Source organism: Mus pahari, chromosome 12 (assembly GCF_900095145.1).
Source record: "Mus pahari chromosome 12, PAHARI_EIJ_v1.1, whole genome shotgun sequence".
Lineage (NCBI taxonomy): Eukaryota > Metazoa > Chordata > Mammalia > Rodentia > Muridae > Mus > Mus pahari.
The window spans coordinates 88,863,863-88,883,007 of record NC_034601.1 but is presented as its reverse complement, the minus strand read 5'-3'; the positions used below and the strand labels follow the sequence as shown (position 1 = coordinate 88,883,007).

Genomic DNA, 19,145 nt, shown 5'->3' with positions numbered 1-19,145 from the left:
TTCTTTCTTTCTTTCTTTCTTTCTTTTTTTCTTTCTTTTTGTTTTTGTTTTTTTTTGTTGTTGTTGTTTTGTTTTTTTTCGAGACAGGGTTTCTCCATATAGTCCTGGCTGTCCTGGAACTCACTTTGTAGACCAGGCTGGCCTCGAACTCAGAAATTCGCCTGTCTCTGCCTCCCAAGTGCTGGGATTAAAGGTGTGCGCCACCACTGCCCGGCTTCCAGTGAATTCTTTATCACTTTCCCAACATATCCCTGCTATGCAGAATTCTTGAGAACTTGAGGACCCAAAGTTCATGGTGTAGAGAAATGAAAACTTTTAATTCCGAGAGTGTTCAGAAGCCCTCCCTGCCAGCTTCCCCCATAGCCTCAGGTCTTGTTTTCATCTTTCTGACTTGGCCTTCGCCAAGGCTACATATCTTGTGCTAAGAAAGGAACAGGTCCTCCCAAGCCCAGCATGTTCCATTGCATAAGTCTTCTCCCAGCTGAATAAGAGTGAGGACTGGCTAATTGGCTTGTGAACTTATACAATGGGCCCTAAGCTTGAACTTTGTCCTGTAGCCTTTCAAGATCTCTGTGCAAACACAGGTTCAACACCAGTCCCTCTCCACAGCCCTCAGTGAGATCTCTTAAGGCTTGAACAGAGAAAGTACCAAGGACAGGGGCAAGTTTCAGGATCTGCCCACCCTGCACTGAGTCTGGAGTAGTCTGGTTCACACAGGGCACTTTTGGGCATTGCATTTCTTAGTGAGTATCTTCACACTGAGTATTTTCCCATTCAGTTCAATTCTGACCCTCACAACTAGAAAGAAGTGAGTGTAACTAGCTGGGTTTCAGGCTGAGGCCTATAAGCCTGGCCCCACTGCATACCCCACTTTTGATTAGCAGGGGACAAATTGGGGCTTTGCATGACTGGCTCGTAGAACCCAGGAAAACAGTTTGTATTATTTCCAGTTTATGAATTTATAAATGAAAGACGTGTACATAATGTGTATGGAGTAGGCATCGCCCCTGGCCCCTCTGGACATGATTCCTCCCAGGACCTCCCTTCTTCACCTGAACTTGGATGATGGCTTCAGCAATCTGAATGACTGATTATTGTTCAGTTGCTTGTTAACCTGGACCTCATGGCTTTTTAGAACTCTTAGTCTTTCTGATGAAGCCTACCTGGAACCTGTCTAGGGACTTCCAGCAACCACCTGTCTCATTAGTTCACAAGAGACACCTGCTTATCACCCACAGCAACCTGAAGAGTAGTGGCATTTTCCTGTGGTAATTTCCCTCAAGGGGCATCCTGTTAGATGAATAGATGAAACTTCCTCCAGGCACAAGACTGGCCTAGCTATCAGCTACTGATTATAGCAAGGCCTGGTGTAAAGAGATGATCCATGGGCCTGGGCTCTGCTCTCCTGAGGTCTTTCTGTCTCCTTGGTTAGTCTCAGCATGCATCAACTGGTGATTTCTCCTAGACTTAATTAATTACATACTTAATTACAACTAGTTCCTAACTACATTCTCTTTCCTCACATCCTGGGAGAAGTCTGTTCTAGAGTGTTCCACCCAAGAGATACAAGGTTCTATTTCCATAAAAGAGTAGCCTGGAGTCAGTCCATCCTCCACAGTGTGCAATGTGGTTATTCTTTGTCTCTCAGCTGGATCAGAGGTTTCTCTACCTGGTGTTTTAACAATCTAGGTACAAGACCCAATGACAAAAGGAACCCTACCATGCCATGGCCATCCACGCAGTCATAACTCTTTAACAGATGGGGTGGGTGTTGTTTTAAATGCAATGTAACCCTTGGCAGAAGAGAAGAGATTCTAAGGAGACATTGGTGTCCTTCTTGTCCACCATTGGCCTAGCGAAACAATGAAGCCCAAAGAGTTAATTCTGTGCTCAGGAAAAAGAAAGACTAAAGTTTGGTGCCAGTCAAGGGTGGAACTTGTCTACCAGGAAGAGATTTCACACAGTGCTGACAGCTTATCAGACTTTCTGGCAGGGAAGATTGAAGTTAAGACAGTGATGGATGGAGCACCTTGACTAGCTGCTTAGCTATAACACTCTTTCCCTACTCTTTAAGTTGTCCCAGATAGACTTGGGATCAAGACCCTTTATTGGTTCCTCTTCCAATATAATCACAGTGTTGTTGTTGTTGTTGTTGTCGTTTCAGGGAAAGGGAGGCCTCCAATGGGTATCACCTACCTTGGCCTATCAAGTTGCAACAGGACTAGGTTCATCTTTTCCTATTGAGGCAGATAAGGCAGCCTAATTAGTGGAAAGGAAGCAGGCAGCATAGTCACAGACTGCCAGTGCTCTTGCTGTAAGGAGACCCACAGGAAAACCAAGCTGCATGTCTGTTACATATGTGTAGGGGGCTTAGGTCTGTCATGTATACTTTCTGGTTGGTAGTTCAATTTCTGTGAGCCCCTATGGGTCCAGGTTAATTGATTCTGTAGGTTATCTTGTGGTGTCTTTGACCTCTCTGGCTCCTGCAACCCTTCCAGCCACTCTTCCACAAGATTCATTGAGTTTTGCCTACTGTTTGGTTGTGAGTCTGCATCTGTTTCTGTCAGCTATTGAGTAAAACCTCTCAGATGACAGTTATGCTAGGCTCCTAGCAGAATATCATCAATAGTGCCAAGGGTGGACTCTCTCTCATGGCATGGGTCTCAAGTTGGGCCAGTCACTGGTTGGCCATTCTCTCTATTTCCATTCCATCTTTATCCCTGCACATCTTGTAGAAAGGACGAATTGTGGTTTGAAGGTTTTGTGCCTGGGTTGGTGTCCCCATCCCTCCACTGGAAATCCTGCCTGGTTATAGGAGATGACCATTTCAGGTTCCATATCTTCCACTGCTAGGAGACTTAGATAGGGTCACCTTCATAGATTCCTGGGAGTTTCCATTCTAGCTTGTCTTAGAGATGCCCCATCCCATAAATTCCAGTTCTCTCTCCCAGTTCTCTCTCTCTCCTCCCCAGACTTGAGCACAATTCTTTATAGACCTTGAAAGAACAATATTCAACTTCACATGGAAAAACAAAACCCTGGAACAGCTAAAACAATCCTGTAAATAAAAGAACTGGAAGTTTCATCATCCTTGATTTCAAACTATACTATAGAGCAATAGAAATAAAAACCAAATGGTATTGGCATAAAAACAGACAGATTGATTAATGGAATGAAATCAAAGACTCAGAAGTAAATCCACATACCTACGGACACTTGATTTTTGAAAACGAAGCTAAAACTATATAATAGAAAAAAGAAAGCATATTCAACAAATGTTGCTGGTCTAGCCAGATATCTCTATGTAGAAAAATACAAATAGATCCATATCTATCACCTTACACAAAATTCAAGTCCAAGTAGATCAAATACCTCAACATGAAACTGGATGCACTAAATATGATAGAACAAATAGAGGGGAATAGTCTTGAACACATTGGCACAGGAGACAACTTCCTGAACAGAACAACTTAGGCACTAAGATCAATAATTAATAAATGGGACCTCATGAAACTGCAAAGCTTCTGTAAGGCAAAAGACACCATCAATAGGACAAAATGGCAATCAAAAGAATGGGAAACTAATTTCACTAATCCTACATCAGTAAGAAGGCTGATATCCAATATATATAAAGAACTCAAAAACTTATAATCAACAAACCAAATAACCCAACTAAAAATAGGGTACAGAGCTAAACAGAGAATTCTCAACAGAGGAATCTCTAATGGCTGGGAAGCACTTAAAGAAATGTTCAACATCCTTAGTCATTAGGGAAATGCAAATCAAAACAATTCTAAGATTCCATCTTGTGCCTGTCAGAATGTCTAAGATCAAAAAAATCAAGTGATAGCTCATGCCGGTAAAGATGTGGAGCAAGGGGAACACTTCTTCATTGCTAGTGGGAGTGCAAACTTGTACAACCACTTTGGAAATCAATTTGGCAGTTTCTCAGAAAATTGGGAATTGAACTACTTCAAAACCCAGCTATACTACTCCTGGGCATATACTCAAAAGATGTTCCACCATACCACAAAGACACTTGCTCAACTATATTTATAGGCACAGCTTTATTTGTAATAGCCGGAAACTATAAACCTATATGTCCCTCAACTGAAGATTGGATAAAGAAAATGTGGTACATTTATACAATGGAATATTACTCAGCTATTAAAAACAAAGACATCATGAAATTTGCAGGCAAATGGATAGAACTAGAAAAGATCATCCTGAGTGAGGTAACTCAGACCCAGAAAGACAATCATGGTATATATTCACTTATAAGTAGATATTAGCCATAAAGCATAGAATAACCATGCTACAACCCACAGGCCCAAAGAAGCTAAGTAATAAGGAGGACCCAAGGGAAGATGATTGAGTCTCACTGAGATGGGGAAATAAAGCAGACTTCAGGGGTAGATAGAGGGAGGGAACAGGGTGAGAGATAGGGTGGAAAGGGAACAGAAAGATTCAAATCACAGTGTATACTTCTTTCTCTGCTTTTTATAAGTATTTGTCACTTCAGTAGGTGTACTGGAGCATGTAGCTGAGCTAGGCTGTTAGGTTTGCTTGTACCCTGAGAATTCTGCTGTAACATATATTTGGGAAACTTACCAGTACCAGCAGTGGCCACACATAGAACCAACCTCAAAGACTGCAAATGATGTCACCTTTCTAGATGAGTGGTACAGTGCCCTGTGATAGGTATTTTTGACCCAAGCCAAGGTTCCTAATGGTATAAGGACCAACTTAGGCTAAAGTTTTAAATAAAAATTTGTGCCTGCTCATAATGTAGGAAAGGCCCAGTCAGGCTCCTGAGCTTGGAGTGGGTGGGTGCTTGCTCCTTACTCCAGGCCATAGGGTCTATGTCTATTAATTGCAAATCCTTCCCCAGTAGGTCTGAGCCTAGAAAAACAGAGGGAGGATTCCATACCATCCCACAACATTCATACCTCTGATGGTCTTGGGTGTGATGGGCCCAGGCTGTGTTTCTTTTCATTTGTGCTCATGATACTCTGTGAGAAGATAGTGCCATTGGATGGAGAGGAAACTGAGACAAGAGGGTAAGTCACTTGGCCAAAGAACAGAGCTACCAAGTGGTGATTCTGGCCACTGTGCACAACATTCTCTGTGGCTATTGCATCTGTCTACCTTTATCATAGAAGAGATGAGAAAGGAAGATTCAACAAAGAATGAGGCATCCCATGAGATTGTGAAACCATAGCAACAGGCAGGGTAGACAAAAGCAAGGCCACAGCCTCTCAGGGTGTGCAGCCAGTAGTGTGCACTTATTTGTACCTGCATGGTTATTATCCTTTGTATGCTGAAATTGTGGTGAATTCTGCAAATTTGTCTTTATTTCTCCTAACAGAATCTTCATTGATCTTTTTGTTTACTTCTTTGACTTGAAATTTCAGTCATACCATTAACCTGGTATGTATGCTAAAATGCTAATAGGTTGTGCAATTGTTTTGAGGTTGGATCCTTCCCATGGCAGGTAGAAGCTCCTCCTGGGAAGTTCCACCCTCAGAATGCCACTGTAGACACTTCCCCAAGAGAACTTGCTTGTTGGGTATTGATTGACACATGGTAAAATGATCCTTGCTGGGGGCTGGTAGATTTTGGAATACATAACATTATGGGTAGATAACTTGGCCTTCAATAGGAAGCACTAAGTGCCAGCAAGGAAAAGATCCAGTTCCTTCCAGTCTTCCTATTAAAGGGAACATTTTTTCCATGTTTTTGCATGCTGAGTCCTTGAGGGAGAAAGCTTATATGCAGATGTCTCTGTGTGAATCCATATTACATAGTCATTATTCTCCTTGTAGTATAGTATTAGGGGAAAGAATCCTTTTTGGCTTCATAATACCTTGATATGAGCAGAGAACCCTGCTGGAGTGAGAGTTAGAATCCAGAACAGGGAACCAGTGTGGTTCAGGCACACCCTATCTACTTAGCATGCCTTGGAGTTATTTGCCATCCCGTTTACAGAATTTTTCATTTTAGCCCTCTGGGAGAGTTCCTTATGAAATAAGCCTTCAGGTCTATTCATGTGACCTGTGAGCAAATAGGATACACTGGTTACTTTCTCATTGCTGTGACAAAATATCTGGTAAAAGATATTTAAGGGAGGAAGGATTTATTCTAGTTTGTAGTCTGAGAGGGTGAAGTTCTTCCTGTTGGAGAAGGCGTCGGACAGGAGCTTAAGGCAGCTGGTCACATTGAACCTACTCCCAGGAATTCGACAGATGAGTGCTGGTACTCAGCTGGCTTTCTCTCTGTTTATGTCCAGGACCCCAGCCTATGGGGTGGTACTGACAACATTCAGGATGAGTCTTCCCAGCTCAATTAACCCAGTTTAGACATGCCCTCACAGACATGCCCAGAGGCTTGTCTCCCAAGTGATTTTAGGTTCTATCAAGTTGACAGTTAATGTAGACCATCATATAGGCCGAACGAATCCTGTAGATGTGATAGTACTTAACTCTGGCTGGTTTTACTTTATACTGAAGACCCAATGTTTAAGAGTAGACAATGGGTTTGATATCCTCCTCATATCTTTAAGAATGTTTGTAGAGGTGGGAATAGATTGCAGAGCTGGGAATGACACCTGATTTGGGAACTGGTAATGGGTCAAAATCCTCTAGGGAAAAGTTTAATGTGTGTGTGTGTGTGTGTGTGTGTGTGTGTGTGTGTGTGTGTGTGTGAGAGAGAGAGAGAGAGAGAGAGAGAGAGAGAGAGAGAGAGACACTCATGCCCCTCCTTGCTGGGTGGTGGTAGCACACGCCTTTAATCCCAGCACTTGGGGGACAGAGGCAGGGGGATTTCTGAGTTCGAGGCCAGTCTGGTCTACAGAGTGAGTTCCAGGACAGCCAGAGCTATACAGAGAAACCCTGTCTCGAAAAACCAAAAAAAAGAGAAAAAAAAAAAAAAAAGAAAGAAAGAAAAAGAAAACAGTGTGTCCCAAATAACTGATTTCCTAAGGAATCTCATGTTGAGTAAAGAAAAGGATACGTTCTGATACCAGCTAGAGGAAGAACTTGCCCCTGAAAAGGATCCCACACTTTCTCAGACCACATTGTAAGAGAAATGGGAGCCAAGACCTTACAGAACAGTGATGGGCAGGATCCTACCTTTAACATGACTGCTTAGCTGTACATACCTCTTGCCCTCCATTTGAACCTAATCCTCATTTCAGCCCCCACTGCAGGAGACAAGACAGACTTAAGGGGTAATTAAACCTCTTTCTTATTTTCTTCTTCCCAGTGTGGCCAAATTGAATACATTTCCTTTCTCTGCTTTTCTATTGTTATTTGGCTTATTTGAGGACTCATGGCCAAGTCCCTGAGGGCTGCCAGAGCCTGCCCTCTGACTTGACAGCTCTGGTAATAGATGGACTTCCTTTTTATTTGATGACTCCTTCCTTATAGCATGTGATCCAAGTGAAAAATATACTCAGTAACTCTTTAGATGAATTTATCAGCTGTGCCCCTAGTTCTAGAATGTTCTGAGAGGAGTTACACCACAGGTAAGTTGGAAAGTGAAACAGTGGTGAGATTTTAAAGGGTTAGGCTTCCCTGTTGGCAAGCAACAGCATGACTGCATGATTTGGGAGAACCTTTGGCAAGAATCTGGGGCTTCCTGTCTACACAAGACATATTTCCCAGACAAGAGCTGTGTGTGTGGGTGTAAGGTATTGAAGCAAGACAGGAAAAAAAAAAAAAAAAGGAGAACAGGACTTTGGCTGCTATTTGCTAGGACATGCTGTGTGACAGAATGGTGTCAGTGACCTGAGTCTCTCTCCTTCACCCCTAGAAGCTTGTAGATTACAAACTTGTGACTCCTAACCCTGTTAGTATATAGGCAGTTCTACTGGCTTGTTCTCAGGAACCTTGCTACTGCTTACATCACACACCACCAGGTGTGTCAGGTGTGTGTTTCTGATTAAAAGGACCACTATCCACTCCAGATCTCTCTCTCTCTCTCTCTCTCTCTCTCTCTCTCTCTCTCTCTCTCTCTCTGCCTCTCTCCTTCCCTGCCTCCCTCCCCCCCTCTTTCTTCTTCTTCCTCTCCCTCCCTATGTCCCTGTCTCCCTTGTCTGCATGGTGACTTCTTCAGTCTTGTGCCCTGAGACAGGTGAATTCACCTGGGGGCCATTCCCAAATAAACCTGCTTTTATATTTTTAATTTGACTTGAATTAACTTATTTCATCAGCAGAGAAAACCTATTAGAAGCCTAGACACATGCTTATATGCCTACCACAGCCACCTTGACCATTTTTGTTCTTGAAAAGGACAGTGTTTATTGGGAATTATAGTCAGCCTTCTGTTCTGAAATGGTGGCCTCACTTAGGATTCTGTGGGTGATTGGGGAGAAAAGATCTCAGGACTCAGGCAGGTCTGTGGCTGAGGTCTTTTGTTTGATTTTGTTTTTTTTTTTTTAATCTAGTAAACTCATTCCTGGGAGGCAAGTGCCAGCTTAATAGTATATACTAATGATACTTAACCTTTCAAAAAAGCCACTGCTTGACTTGGGGAGTCGGGGGGGGGGAGTTGTTGGCAAAGTGTTTGCCTTGCAAGTATGAGGACCTGAGTTCCATCCCAGAATTCATGTTTAAAAATAAATGCTGGAGATGGTGGCATGTGCTTGTAATCCAGTGCTGAGGAGATGGAGACAGGCAGGCTTCTAGAGTCTGCCATGCAATTATGAGGACTTGAGTTTAGATCCCCAGAACCAACTTAAAAGTCAGGTGCGGCAGTGTCCATATGTAACCCAGTGGTAGGGACAGACAGGCAGATCCTGGGGGGGTTGCTGGTCAGCCAGTCTGGCAGAAATGGTGAGCCCCAGGTTCAACGAGAGATTCTATCTCAAAAAATAGAGATGCAATTGAGTAGAACAGACATCAACCTCTGGCCCCTGCATTTGCCTAGATGGGTTAGCAAATCAGCACACATACATACATCACATGTATAAGCACATATGATTACACATTGGCATTCCAGAGCAGATATTTGGAACTCATGGCAGAAGAAACTAAAAACTATGCTTGGACAGGTCTACATAATACAGACTGAGGGGCTAACTAGAAAACCTAGTCATTATCTTTGAGGGAGCTCTGGATTCACAACCAGGTCTCTATTCTTTATAGACCATCAAGTAGGTGTTAACCCTGGGCATTCTGGCCCTTCAAGATGGCTGGTAATTTGCCAGGGTCCCTAAACTTGTAGGGGATCCTGCTTGCTGCTGTTCAGTTTAAAGACCTTAAAGCGAAGCCTTCTGTGTGGGTTGAGAAAACTAATCCTTATTGTGGATCAACATTAATATAGATTAAGAATATTACCAACTTAAAGCAATTTGGTTCTCCTCTATTAGACAAATGAAGCATTGTGGCTCTCAGGTGGCAGAGCAGAGCCCTGGGGAGGGGTTCGGCTCTTATGGCTGGCTGTCCAGTGAGAGCTGTTTGCTTGGATTGACATATCAAAATGTTGAGGTAAGCCAAGTGTGGTGGCTCATTCCTTTCATCCCAGCTACTCAGGTGATCAAGGCAAAAGAAGTGTCATGGGTTTGAGATGAGTCTGAGTTACATAATGAACTACAAAGTAAGACTCTTAAATTTAAAAAAAAAAGTTGTGATTAAGAGAGGTTTTGTAACATGAGCCTATAATTCCAGTGTTTAGAAGGCTGAGAGTTGGGCTGGAGAGATGGCTCAGTGGTTAAGGGCATTGATTGCTCTTCCAGAGGTCCTGAGTTCAACTCCCAGCAACCACATGGTGGCTCACAACCATCTGTAATGGGACCCAATGCACTCTTCTGATGTGTCTGAAGACAGCTGCAGTGTACTCGTATTTAAAACAAACAAACAAACAAACAAACAAAAAACAAAAAAACTTTAGAAGGCTGAGAGTTCTGTTGCCTGCCTCAGCTCAATAGTGAGTTCAGGTCAGCCTGGACTACAGGCTGAGACCCTGAAAGAATAAAAAATAAAATAAAAAAAATTAAAAAGGAGAAAGAAAGAAAGAAAGAAAGAAAAAGAAAGAAAGAAAGAAAGAAAGAAAGAAAGAAAGAAAGAAAGAAAGAAAGAAAGAAAGAAAGAAAGAAGGGATGAACGAACAGAGGCAGCTTCCTATTCCCACACCACTGAGGTGGGCGATATACCATGAGGCACTAACAGAGGCTAGTGTGTGTGACTGATGAGGTGCGGTAGGGCTGGGAAGGAATTGGGACGTTTTGAAAAGACTTCCCAACCTGAAGTAGCCCCGTTAGTGATGCTATCAGCACTGGGGTTGGGGAGGCGAGTGGCTTCTCAGGCTTTTCTCCCATGACTGTGATAAAATATCTGACAGTAGCAGCTAAAGGGAGGAAGGGCTTGGAGTCATTCTGCATCTTTATCCAGGAAGCAGAGTGATGGATGCTCGGATAGCTTCTTTTTATGCAGTCTAGACTCAAGCCAGGGGACCCTGCTGCTCTCCTTTATAATATGTCTTTCCACCTCAATTAACTTAAGCAAGATAATCCCCCACAGGTGTGCAGAGCTAACCTAATCTAAAGAATCCCTCGTGGCTGTGAACAGAACCTTGTCTACTAGGTGGTTCCAGACCCTGTCAAGTTTACAGCTAACATTGGCCATCACAAGTAGCGAATCATGAGCATTGGAGTCTTGCGTTCTAGGGATCCTCAAGTCCTTTGAATTTAGTTATTGGCCTGATTCCTTCCTAGGTTTACTCAAGTGCTTAGATGTTCTGTGTCTCTTAAGGGATGGCTGTTGGGCAGCTTTATGTATCCTTGGAAATCAAACCTTCTTAGGAAGTTTAAAGCACACCCACCTCCCGCCTCAAGCCACATGTATTCCTAGTACAGTGCTGATGGGCTCAGTGTAGAAGGTTCTAGAATATCTTGATAGTCACGCAGCAAGGCCTTCTCTGTTTTATTGTTTTGTTTTAAAGCAGTAAAAGGCACAGGCCCTGGGAACAACGACATTTCCCTGCATCAGTCGTTGGTCTGTGGAGTTCTTCTGTTATCAAAATTTCCAGAAAGGATTGTTTATAGAACATTTATTTTTAACATGAATCAGTGACATTTCTTATCCAAACATTTGTTGTTGTTGTTGTTCTAACCTTCTGTGGACTCCGATCCACATAACCAGTCCCTGTCATCCATCTCTTGAGAGCAGTGTCACAGGAATGGAAAGAAAGGTGAACCAGTTTCTTCCAGAATTGAGAAGCAAGGTGATTTTTTTAGGTGAACTCCTGCTAGGCCTATGTGCTCCTAGATCTCAGGATATTCAGGAATATGAAGCTGTCCATGGTAGGCACCATCCTTGCTGTCCTCTGAAGATTCTCTATCCCGTCTCTCCAGGTGGTGATCTGTCATGTGGTGGGTGAGACCCTTCAGTTCTTGGTCAGTGCAGGGCCTGCCTCCACCACAGGCTCGGAGTGCCAGCTGTATGATGTCCATCTTTCCCCGTTTCATTTAAAGGTAAGGCTGTGTATATGCTATCAGTCACAGGAAATACATGGTAGTCATGACCTTGTGTTCCCTACCATAGGAGGGACTCAGGGAGGATTCCTCCATGCTGAGTTACAGGGATCTGAGTATCATTCTTATTAATTATGAATCAGGTCATTATCTTTAAACTGTAAGTCACCATGAACATGACTCAGAAAAGCACACCACCCTGTAAGGTCTGTACCCAACTTAGATGGTGACTCCCCACAGCTATGTAGTTGAAGTCTCCTCCTCTAGTTCTTTCATCCTATATACTCTGTCCCCTCTCTGAGGCCATGTGGAATTAGGGGAATATTGGTTGGGAGAAGGGACTAGATAACTGGGTAAGGGTCCCAGGATCCATCCTGCCCGTCCTGTGAGGGAATGGCAGCATTTGGTAAGCCCAGCTGTGATGATCTTTTGCAAGTGGACACAAATAATAAAATGATTTTTATCCACAGTGATAAAAATGGAGGCAGTTTTAGGGCTACAGGACTGCAGGCTAATGTTACTGTTGGCTATATATTAATTGTAAAGAACTTGCATACCACCTCATTCTATGCTTGGTCACCATGCCTTGTTCTTTTTCAGCTCAGTCAGCATGGGTGTAGTTCTCAAACCATACCTACTGGCCTGTTCTTCTAGCCTCTATTATTGTTAAAGATGCTTATGATTCCCTTTGGTCACCTGGAGATATAAGATGTTCTCAGCACCTTAAGGTTCAGGTCCTAATCACACCTGCCAGGTCCTGTTTACCATGCCTGGCCTTATGTATAAGGCTTCATGGATGAAGGCCTGGCCATCTCTCCATGATTCTGCCTACTCTACATGAGTAGGACTGTCCAATATAGGAGACCAGTTGAGGCTGCTGGAGTAGCCTAGGTGAGGGGGGGGGGGGCGCAGGGAGTGTTCCATGGTAGTCTATATATCATCCCAGGGACATGTGGATATGGATATAGGCCATTCACAGAACTGAAGACAGGGTGCACTGGGTCCCTTTACTCTCTCCATTCTCTTATGCCTTGGTGACAGAAACAGAAGTACAGAGCACTAGGAGTTCCTCATTTAAATAAGGGTATGGAGTGTCAGTGACACCTGGCCTGAGAGCTACCTGGGCAGAGGAGAAACTGGATAGGAGTTTAGCAGGATCTTAACATCTATTCTGGAAGAACATGGTAGACCAAGTGTACCAAGTCATTGTCTGTGAGAACATGTGACTAAAAAAAACACATAGGGGCTGGAGTGATGGCTCAGGTTAAGAGTATATGCTGTTCTTGCAGATGTCCTGGGTTTGGTGTCCAGCATTCTCTTGGTGGCTTACAATCTTTCATAACTCCAGTTCCAGGTGCCACCTCACCTCTTCTGGCCTCCAGGGGCACCAGGCATGCACAGAGTATACTTACATACATACAGGCAACTCAAATACATTATCTTAATTAGTTTTCTGTTGCTGTAATAAAACACTATGACCAAAAGCAACTTGGGAGGAGAGAGTTCATTCCAGCTTATAACTCTCAGGTAACACTCCATCACTGAAGGAAATCAGGGTAAAAGCTCAAGGTAGGAATCTGGAGGCAGGAACTGAAACAGAGGCCATGGAGGGGTGCTTCTTACTGACTTGCTTGTCAAAGCTTGCTCAGTTTGTTTTCTTATACAACCTAGGACTACCTGCTCAGGGGTAGCACTGCCTACAGTGAATTGTGCTCTTCCATATCAGTCAGTAATCAAAATCCCTGCATACTTGACTATAGGCTAATCTGCTATGATTTCAATGTATGTTTAGGTTTGGGTCAAGATAACAAAAATCAACCAGCACCCACATAAAATAAAAATAAATCTTAAAAGAATGAACACACAGAGAACTTCAGTACACATGTACACAGCATACTGCATGTACATATTATATGCATGCACTTTGTACAAATACAGCACAGTATACACATGCAATGTGCACACACATACAACACATGTATACACAGTATGCACGTACATGACACACATAACAACATCCATATAAGACGTAATTAAGGCTCATGTGAAGATCTCAGCTACCCTGTAACTGTTGGTTGGTGGTTTGTTCTCATAGGTGGAACTCCACATGGAAGAGAAGAGAGAGGACATCCAAATCAGGTGGTCTCTCACCCATGTACCAGAAACAGCCGTCAAGATCCAGCCCCAGGCCCCAGGGGAGGTCAGTCCGTAAGTTTTTATCATTCTTTCACTGGTTTGAGGATGCATGAGTGGCTAGGGCATGTCTCAAATTGGATTGCTGGGAAGTGGGTGGCCCCTGCCACTCTCCTCATTCTGACTTAGGCCACAAGAGACAGGGCTCTGTGGGGTCAGCTTTGATAGAGAGGACAGTTGCCTTTCCGGTTTCTGGGGCCTTAGGTTATGAGGACAGAAGCTGGGCTACAGTGAGTGTGTGAAAAGTATCCCAGTGTAACTTTCCTTTGTTGCACAAGGGAATTCTTTCTGTGGCTTTTACAACATTTCCTTGTAGTTCTGCTCCACTTCAACCAGGTCAGCCACTGAAGCCTCACCGCAGTAGAGAGGTGTGGGCCTTGCAGGGTATTTGCACAGAGGTACTTTCCCTTTTCTCCTTTCATCTCACTTCTGGCTTTCTCTATCTTCACTTTTTCTCTGGAGTTCGGAATGGAACTCAGGGCCTTGAACATGCTAAACAAGTGCTCCACCTCAGTCCTGTCACTATCTCAGCCTTCATACTTTTATGTAGATGTGTGCAATGTGTGGGTTTGTTTGGTTTGGCTTTGGTTTGGTTTGAGCTGGTAAATTTCACACACATACACAAATACTGACTGAGGAAAATTAACTAATATGAGACTGGTAACACAGCTACTGGGGGCGGGGGGGAATAAGGAATCTGGAACACAGGATGGCCCCCTTCTCAGCAGAAGAGATTGAACACGTCAGGGCTTGTCTGTATGGACAGCAGGCCTGGACAACTGATATTTTTGTCTGAGAGAAGCAAACAGCAAAAGGAAGAAGAAAGAGAGAATGAATTGGGGTGGTGCCTTCCTTCTCCTTCTGCTTCCTGCTTCTCTCTAAATATGACATCATTTGTCTAGACCTGCTGTCTACATAGGCAGGCTCAGCAACGTTGAATTTCTTATGTGGAAAGGAGAATTTCTTAGGGGAAAATCACCAGTCTTTATGGTTTCTTGAGTCATTTTTCTCCATGGGTAGCTGTGTTACCAATCTGATATTGATTAATTTGCCTCAGCCTGTGTACAGGTATAGGATTTCCCTTTCTTTGTTGATTTATGTATTTTTTTTTATTTTCATGTGTATGAGGGTTTTTTTTCCCTGCATAGGTATCTGTGTATCTTGTGCATGTAGTGCTATCAGTCCAGAGTTCCTCTGTCTACTGAGTAGGAAACCATTGTGCAGGTCAGACAGAGAAACAAGAGCTCAATGTGAGGTACAGCCATAATATGGGATATTATTCAGCCAGGAATGGAGTGATATGCTGATGAATGTTGTATCCTGATTAGCCTTGCAAACAATAAACAAAGCCTGATTCAGGAGACATATGTAACATTAAGACACATCCAGTCCAGAGGAGGGAGTCTACAGAAAAGGAAAGATGGATGCCAGGGGTTGGAGACATGACTCCTGATCGGATGGAGTCTGGAGTTCATATTTGTAGAGTGGTGAACATAGTTAAGTAGTGGATGCTTAGTACTATGTATGTACAAATGAAAAATGAGACGTACATTTTAAATGGTTATTCTATATCATGTGTCTTTTATTTTAACTTAGGTTATCAAGGGGCTATTGAGGCGATAGGTAATGGCCTCCCACTTCAAAGCACAGGCTCTTAATTGTTTTAATCACTTGGATTTGACTCTTGGCTCTCCTAATTATGGACTGTGTGGCTCTGTGAATGTTACCTGACTTCTCTCTGCTTTAGTTTCCTTATCTGTAAAGTGGAGGGAATGTGATGTAAAGAATGAAACTAGTTAATACATATGTATAAGAGACGCTGGCTTCCAGTAAGAGCCATGGAAACATTTTGATTCTTGGTACTAGAGGCCTTATGTTTTAGAGATTCAAGTCCTCTTTCAATAGATACAGGCTAAGTTCACCATAGGGAAGCCTGGCCAGTTATCTTACAACAACACAGATTGCTCCAGTCTTCCTTTCTAAAGTCAGTTCCTGTTATACATGTTGCAGGTGTCTTATAAGCCAGTGGGAACCTTGCCTATACAGCCAGATGGGGCACCCAGTGAGAGGAAATGGCACCCAAGGTGCTTTCAAGCTACCTACTACATAATGGCATTGGAACCAAGGTTCTAGATCTTGGTAGAACTTGACCATCACAGCTTCTCTCCCCAAACCTCAGAAATATGGCATGGATGCCTGGGCTGCATTAGAGTGGGACCTATCATCTTAGCAAATATCCACACATTCCTTTTTCTCAAGAGTTAAAATGAAATCTATAATACTGAAATAAGATTCAAGGAGACCAAGGTATCCTTCATATTAATTGATATTTTAAAAATACATACTTTAAATCTGAGTGTGGTACTATAGGCCTGTAATCCTAGTCTGTGGGAGACAGAAGCAGGAAGATCATGAGTTTAAGTCCAACTTGGGATGCACAATGAGATTTTTGTCTTTAAAAAATAAAAATAAAACAAGGTCTGGGGATGTATTCCAGTGATGTAATGCTTACCCAATGTAGGAAAAGCCATAGGTTCTATCTCTAATACTTGCACTAAAAGCATTTATAGCAGTGGTTCTCAACCTTCCGAATGCTGCAACCCGTTATACAGTTTGTCATGTTGTAGTGACACCCAAATAATAAAATTATTTCATTGCTACTTCATAACTATAATCTTGCTACTGTTATAAATTATAATGTAAATATCTGATATGCAGGACAGCTGATATAATAGCCCCATGTGAGAGGCTTTTCTATCCCTAAAGGGTCATGATGGCCTACAAGTTGAAAGCCACTAATTTATAGAGATCTGCTACACAGAACAGAACCATGCACACATGAATAGGAACCAGCACCCAGATAAGAATGGTGCAAAACGAGTCCCAGGTAGCTTATTGTGGTCCCTTCACAGGCTTCACATGGGGTACTGGGACCCTGACTTCTTGAATATGGGAGATGTCTGAATTACATAGTGGTAGCAGTTAAAGCTTGATTCTTAACTTGATGGGCTCTGTGGAAACAAGCTTCCAAACAAGTCTTTGAGGGAATTTCAATTGAAATGGGAAGACCCATCCTAAATGTGGGCAACACCATCTCATAGGCTGGGGTTCCAGCATGAAAAAGAAAAGCAAAAACAAGTTGAGCCCCAGCATTCATCTCTCTCTGCCTCCTGATACACACTGTGATTAGCTGCTTTGCATTTTTTCTACCTTGCCTTCCCTCTGTCAGGATAGACTGTGCCTTAAAACTGTGAGCTAAAATGAACCTTCCTTCCTTCCTTAAGTTGCTTTTGTTAAAGCAACAAACAGATAACCAATACAGCTACAATCGGTAGATCCAATAACTGAAAGCAGCACATATTTCTTGCTGTTCAGTGTTTGGGGCCTGGAGTCTTCGCACATCTTGTCTTGTCGTAAGCCTTGGCTCTGTCTGCCTGCCTTCAAGTTCTTGACTGGGCTGTGCTCCTCTGCAGCTCAGGGGCCTCTTCAGCCCCACCTAGTTGGTGACATGATTGGTTCACTATGTACTAATGTCCTCAATTTCTCATTGGGTGTGCTCCCAAAGACTGCTGTTATTCCTGGCTTGTCATGAGCTAACAGGACAGTTGCAGTCCTAGAGATCAGAGCTAGCATCAAACCAACCAAAGTCGAATGATGCTGTCTGATGGTTTAACATCTAGCACACCTGTCTGGTTCTTGTGTATGATGACCTGTCTCTCTCCAGAAGCAGGTACTCGGGGTAAACATGCTTTCTGAAGCCCTTGAGGATCTTTTCAAGCACCTAGTTAATGCTGCCTCTCCATCTGTTTTTCTGAGCACCAAACCCACGCAGGTCAAAGAAGCCCAGGTAAGCCCAGATCATAGGACAAAGGAGATTCTGAACTTGTGTTTCTAGTGCCTTCACTTTCCATGGAGGGGCTGACATTGCACAGTCAGATGTTGCCCATGGTATTAGAATACAGCCTCAAGATCAAGCTCCATCAGTGCTTGCCAGGCCACTCATTGCTGAAGCTATGGTCTTCCAGTTTGTACTTTTCCATAAACACTGTCAGCTGGTGACAGGATTTGATGCTAAGTTCTAGGTGACTAGGGTCACAGGAATACAAGAAGCCATCTTTATCCTCCTTTGCTTATAGGGTGCCAGGCAAAGCTCAGGAGCAGATAAGAACAGTAGGGGTTATAGTCTTCGCTCTCAGAGGCATAAGGCAGGGGGAGTCAGTCTTCCCAAATACCACCATCAGTTATACATCCATGTAGGTAGGAGCAAGCCCAAGCTACTTCATCTTCTAGTAATCCTATTAATAGTGGATTCTTGGAGAGCAGAGGGGACTGGTAACCAGAAATACAAAAATCTGAGACAGTTCACAAAATAGTTTTGTATTTTCAGAATCCATGGACTCAAAAACAAAATGTCCTAGGCTATCATATTAATCACATTCTAAAATGAAATTGTCCTGTTTCATTAAGTATCACACCCATGATAGCTCTCCAGAGAAATTGAACACTTGAGCATGGAGATGAGAGAGATTTGTAAAGTATGTTATGATGTTGTGACTAATAAATACATGGTATGGTTCCAGCTCATGTCTGAAGCCTTGAACACCAGGAGAGTTGATGGTTTGGTCCAACTCCAGACTGACCACAGGTTCAGAGCTCAAAGCCCAGGAGGACTAGTGTTTTCTATTTGATTCTAAAAGCAGAAAAAGACTATGGCTCAGGTTGAGCTGTCTGAAAGGAGGAATTCTTTCTCATTTGGGGATAGCTCAGACTTTTCTACTCAGGCTTTCAACTGATGGGTGAAGCCCACCCCACTAGTAATGGCCATCTACTTTATTCAGTCTGTCTGTTTACATGTTGGTCTTATGGACTATAGCTTAGTTGGAAGGGTCCTCATGTACCATGCAGCATGCCTGAAATCCAGAATTCAATTTCTAAGACCATATATCTTAGGCATGGTGGCATATGCCTCTAATACCAGCACTAAGGAGGCAGGGACCAGAAAATCAGAAGTTCAAGGTCATCCTCCATTACAAAATGAGTCTGAGGCCAATTAAGTCTGGGTGACACAATACCTTGTTTCAGAAAAAAAAGTCTGACCTGAACATTGATCCCACCCCTACAGCCATCATAGAAACACTCAGAACAGTATTGACTGAGTACCTCGGTATTTATGGCCCCAAAGTAGAATCCTTATAACTTAGTGGTTAAAGCACTTGTGCCAGCATGAAGACTGGAATTTGGATTCCTAGAACCCAAAGTAAATGTCTGGTGTGTGTGCTAGTCTGCCTATAATTTTAGTCTCTGAAGGCAGAGGTCAGGGGATCCTGAAGCAAGCTGACAGACTGGACTAGCTGTATTGGTGAGCTTTGTGTTCAAGGGAGAGATCCTGCCTCAATGACTAAGGTAGAGACTGATTAAGGATTACACCTGATCACAACTACAGGCTTTCTCTCTCTCTCTCTCTCTCTCTCTCTCTCTC

At 43.1% G+C, this 19,145-nt stretch overlaps 1 protein-coding gene across 5 annotated transcripts in view; it reads left to right on the top strand.

Moving 5' to 3' along the window:
- The window catches only part of C2cd2 (C2 calcium dependent domain containing 2), a 62,071-nt gene that overhangs the window by 16,305 nt on the left and 26,621 nt on the right, over positions 1–19,145 (top strand). For 3 of the 5 annotated variants that reach the window (XM_021209442.1, XM_029544198.1, XM_029544199.1), the window contains exons 3-5: positions 11,354–11,473; positions 13,569–13,673; positions 17,391–17,513. In XM_021209442.1, the coding sequence (XP_021065101.1) occupies positions 11,354–11,473; positions 13,569–13,673; positions 17,391–17,513 (348 nt within the window). The remainder of the gene's footprint in view (positions 1–11,353; positions 11,474–13,568; positions 13,674–17,390; positions 17,514–19,145) is intronic. The other 2 variants (XM_029544197.1, XM_029544196.1) reach the window with 2 other exon arrangements.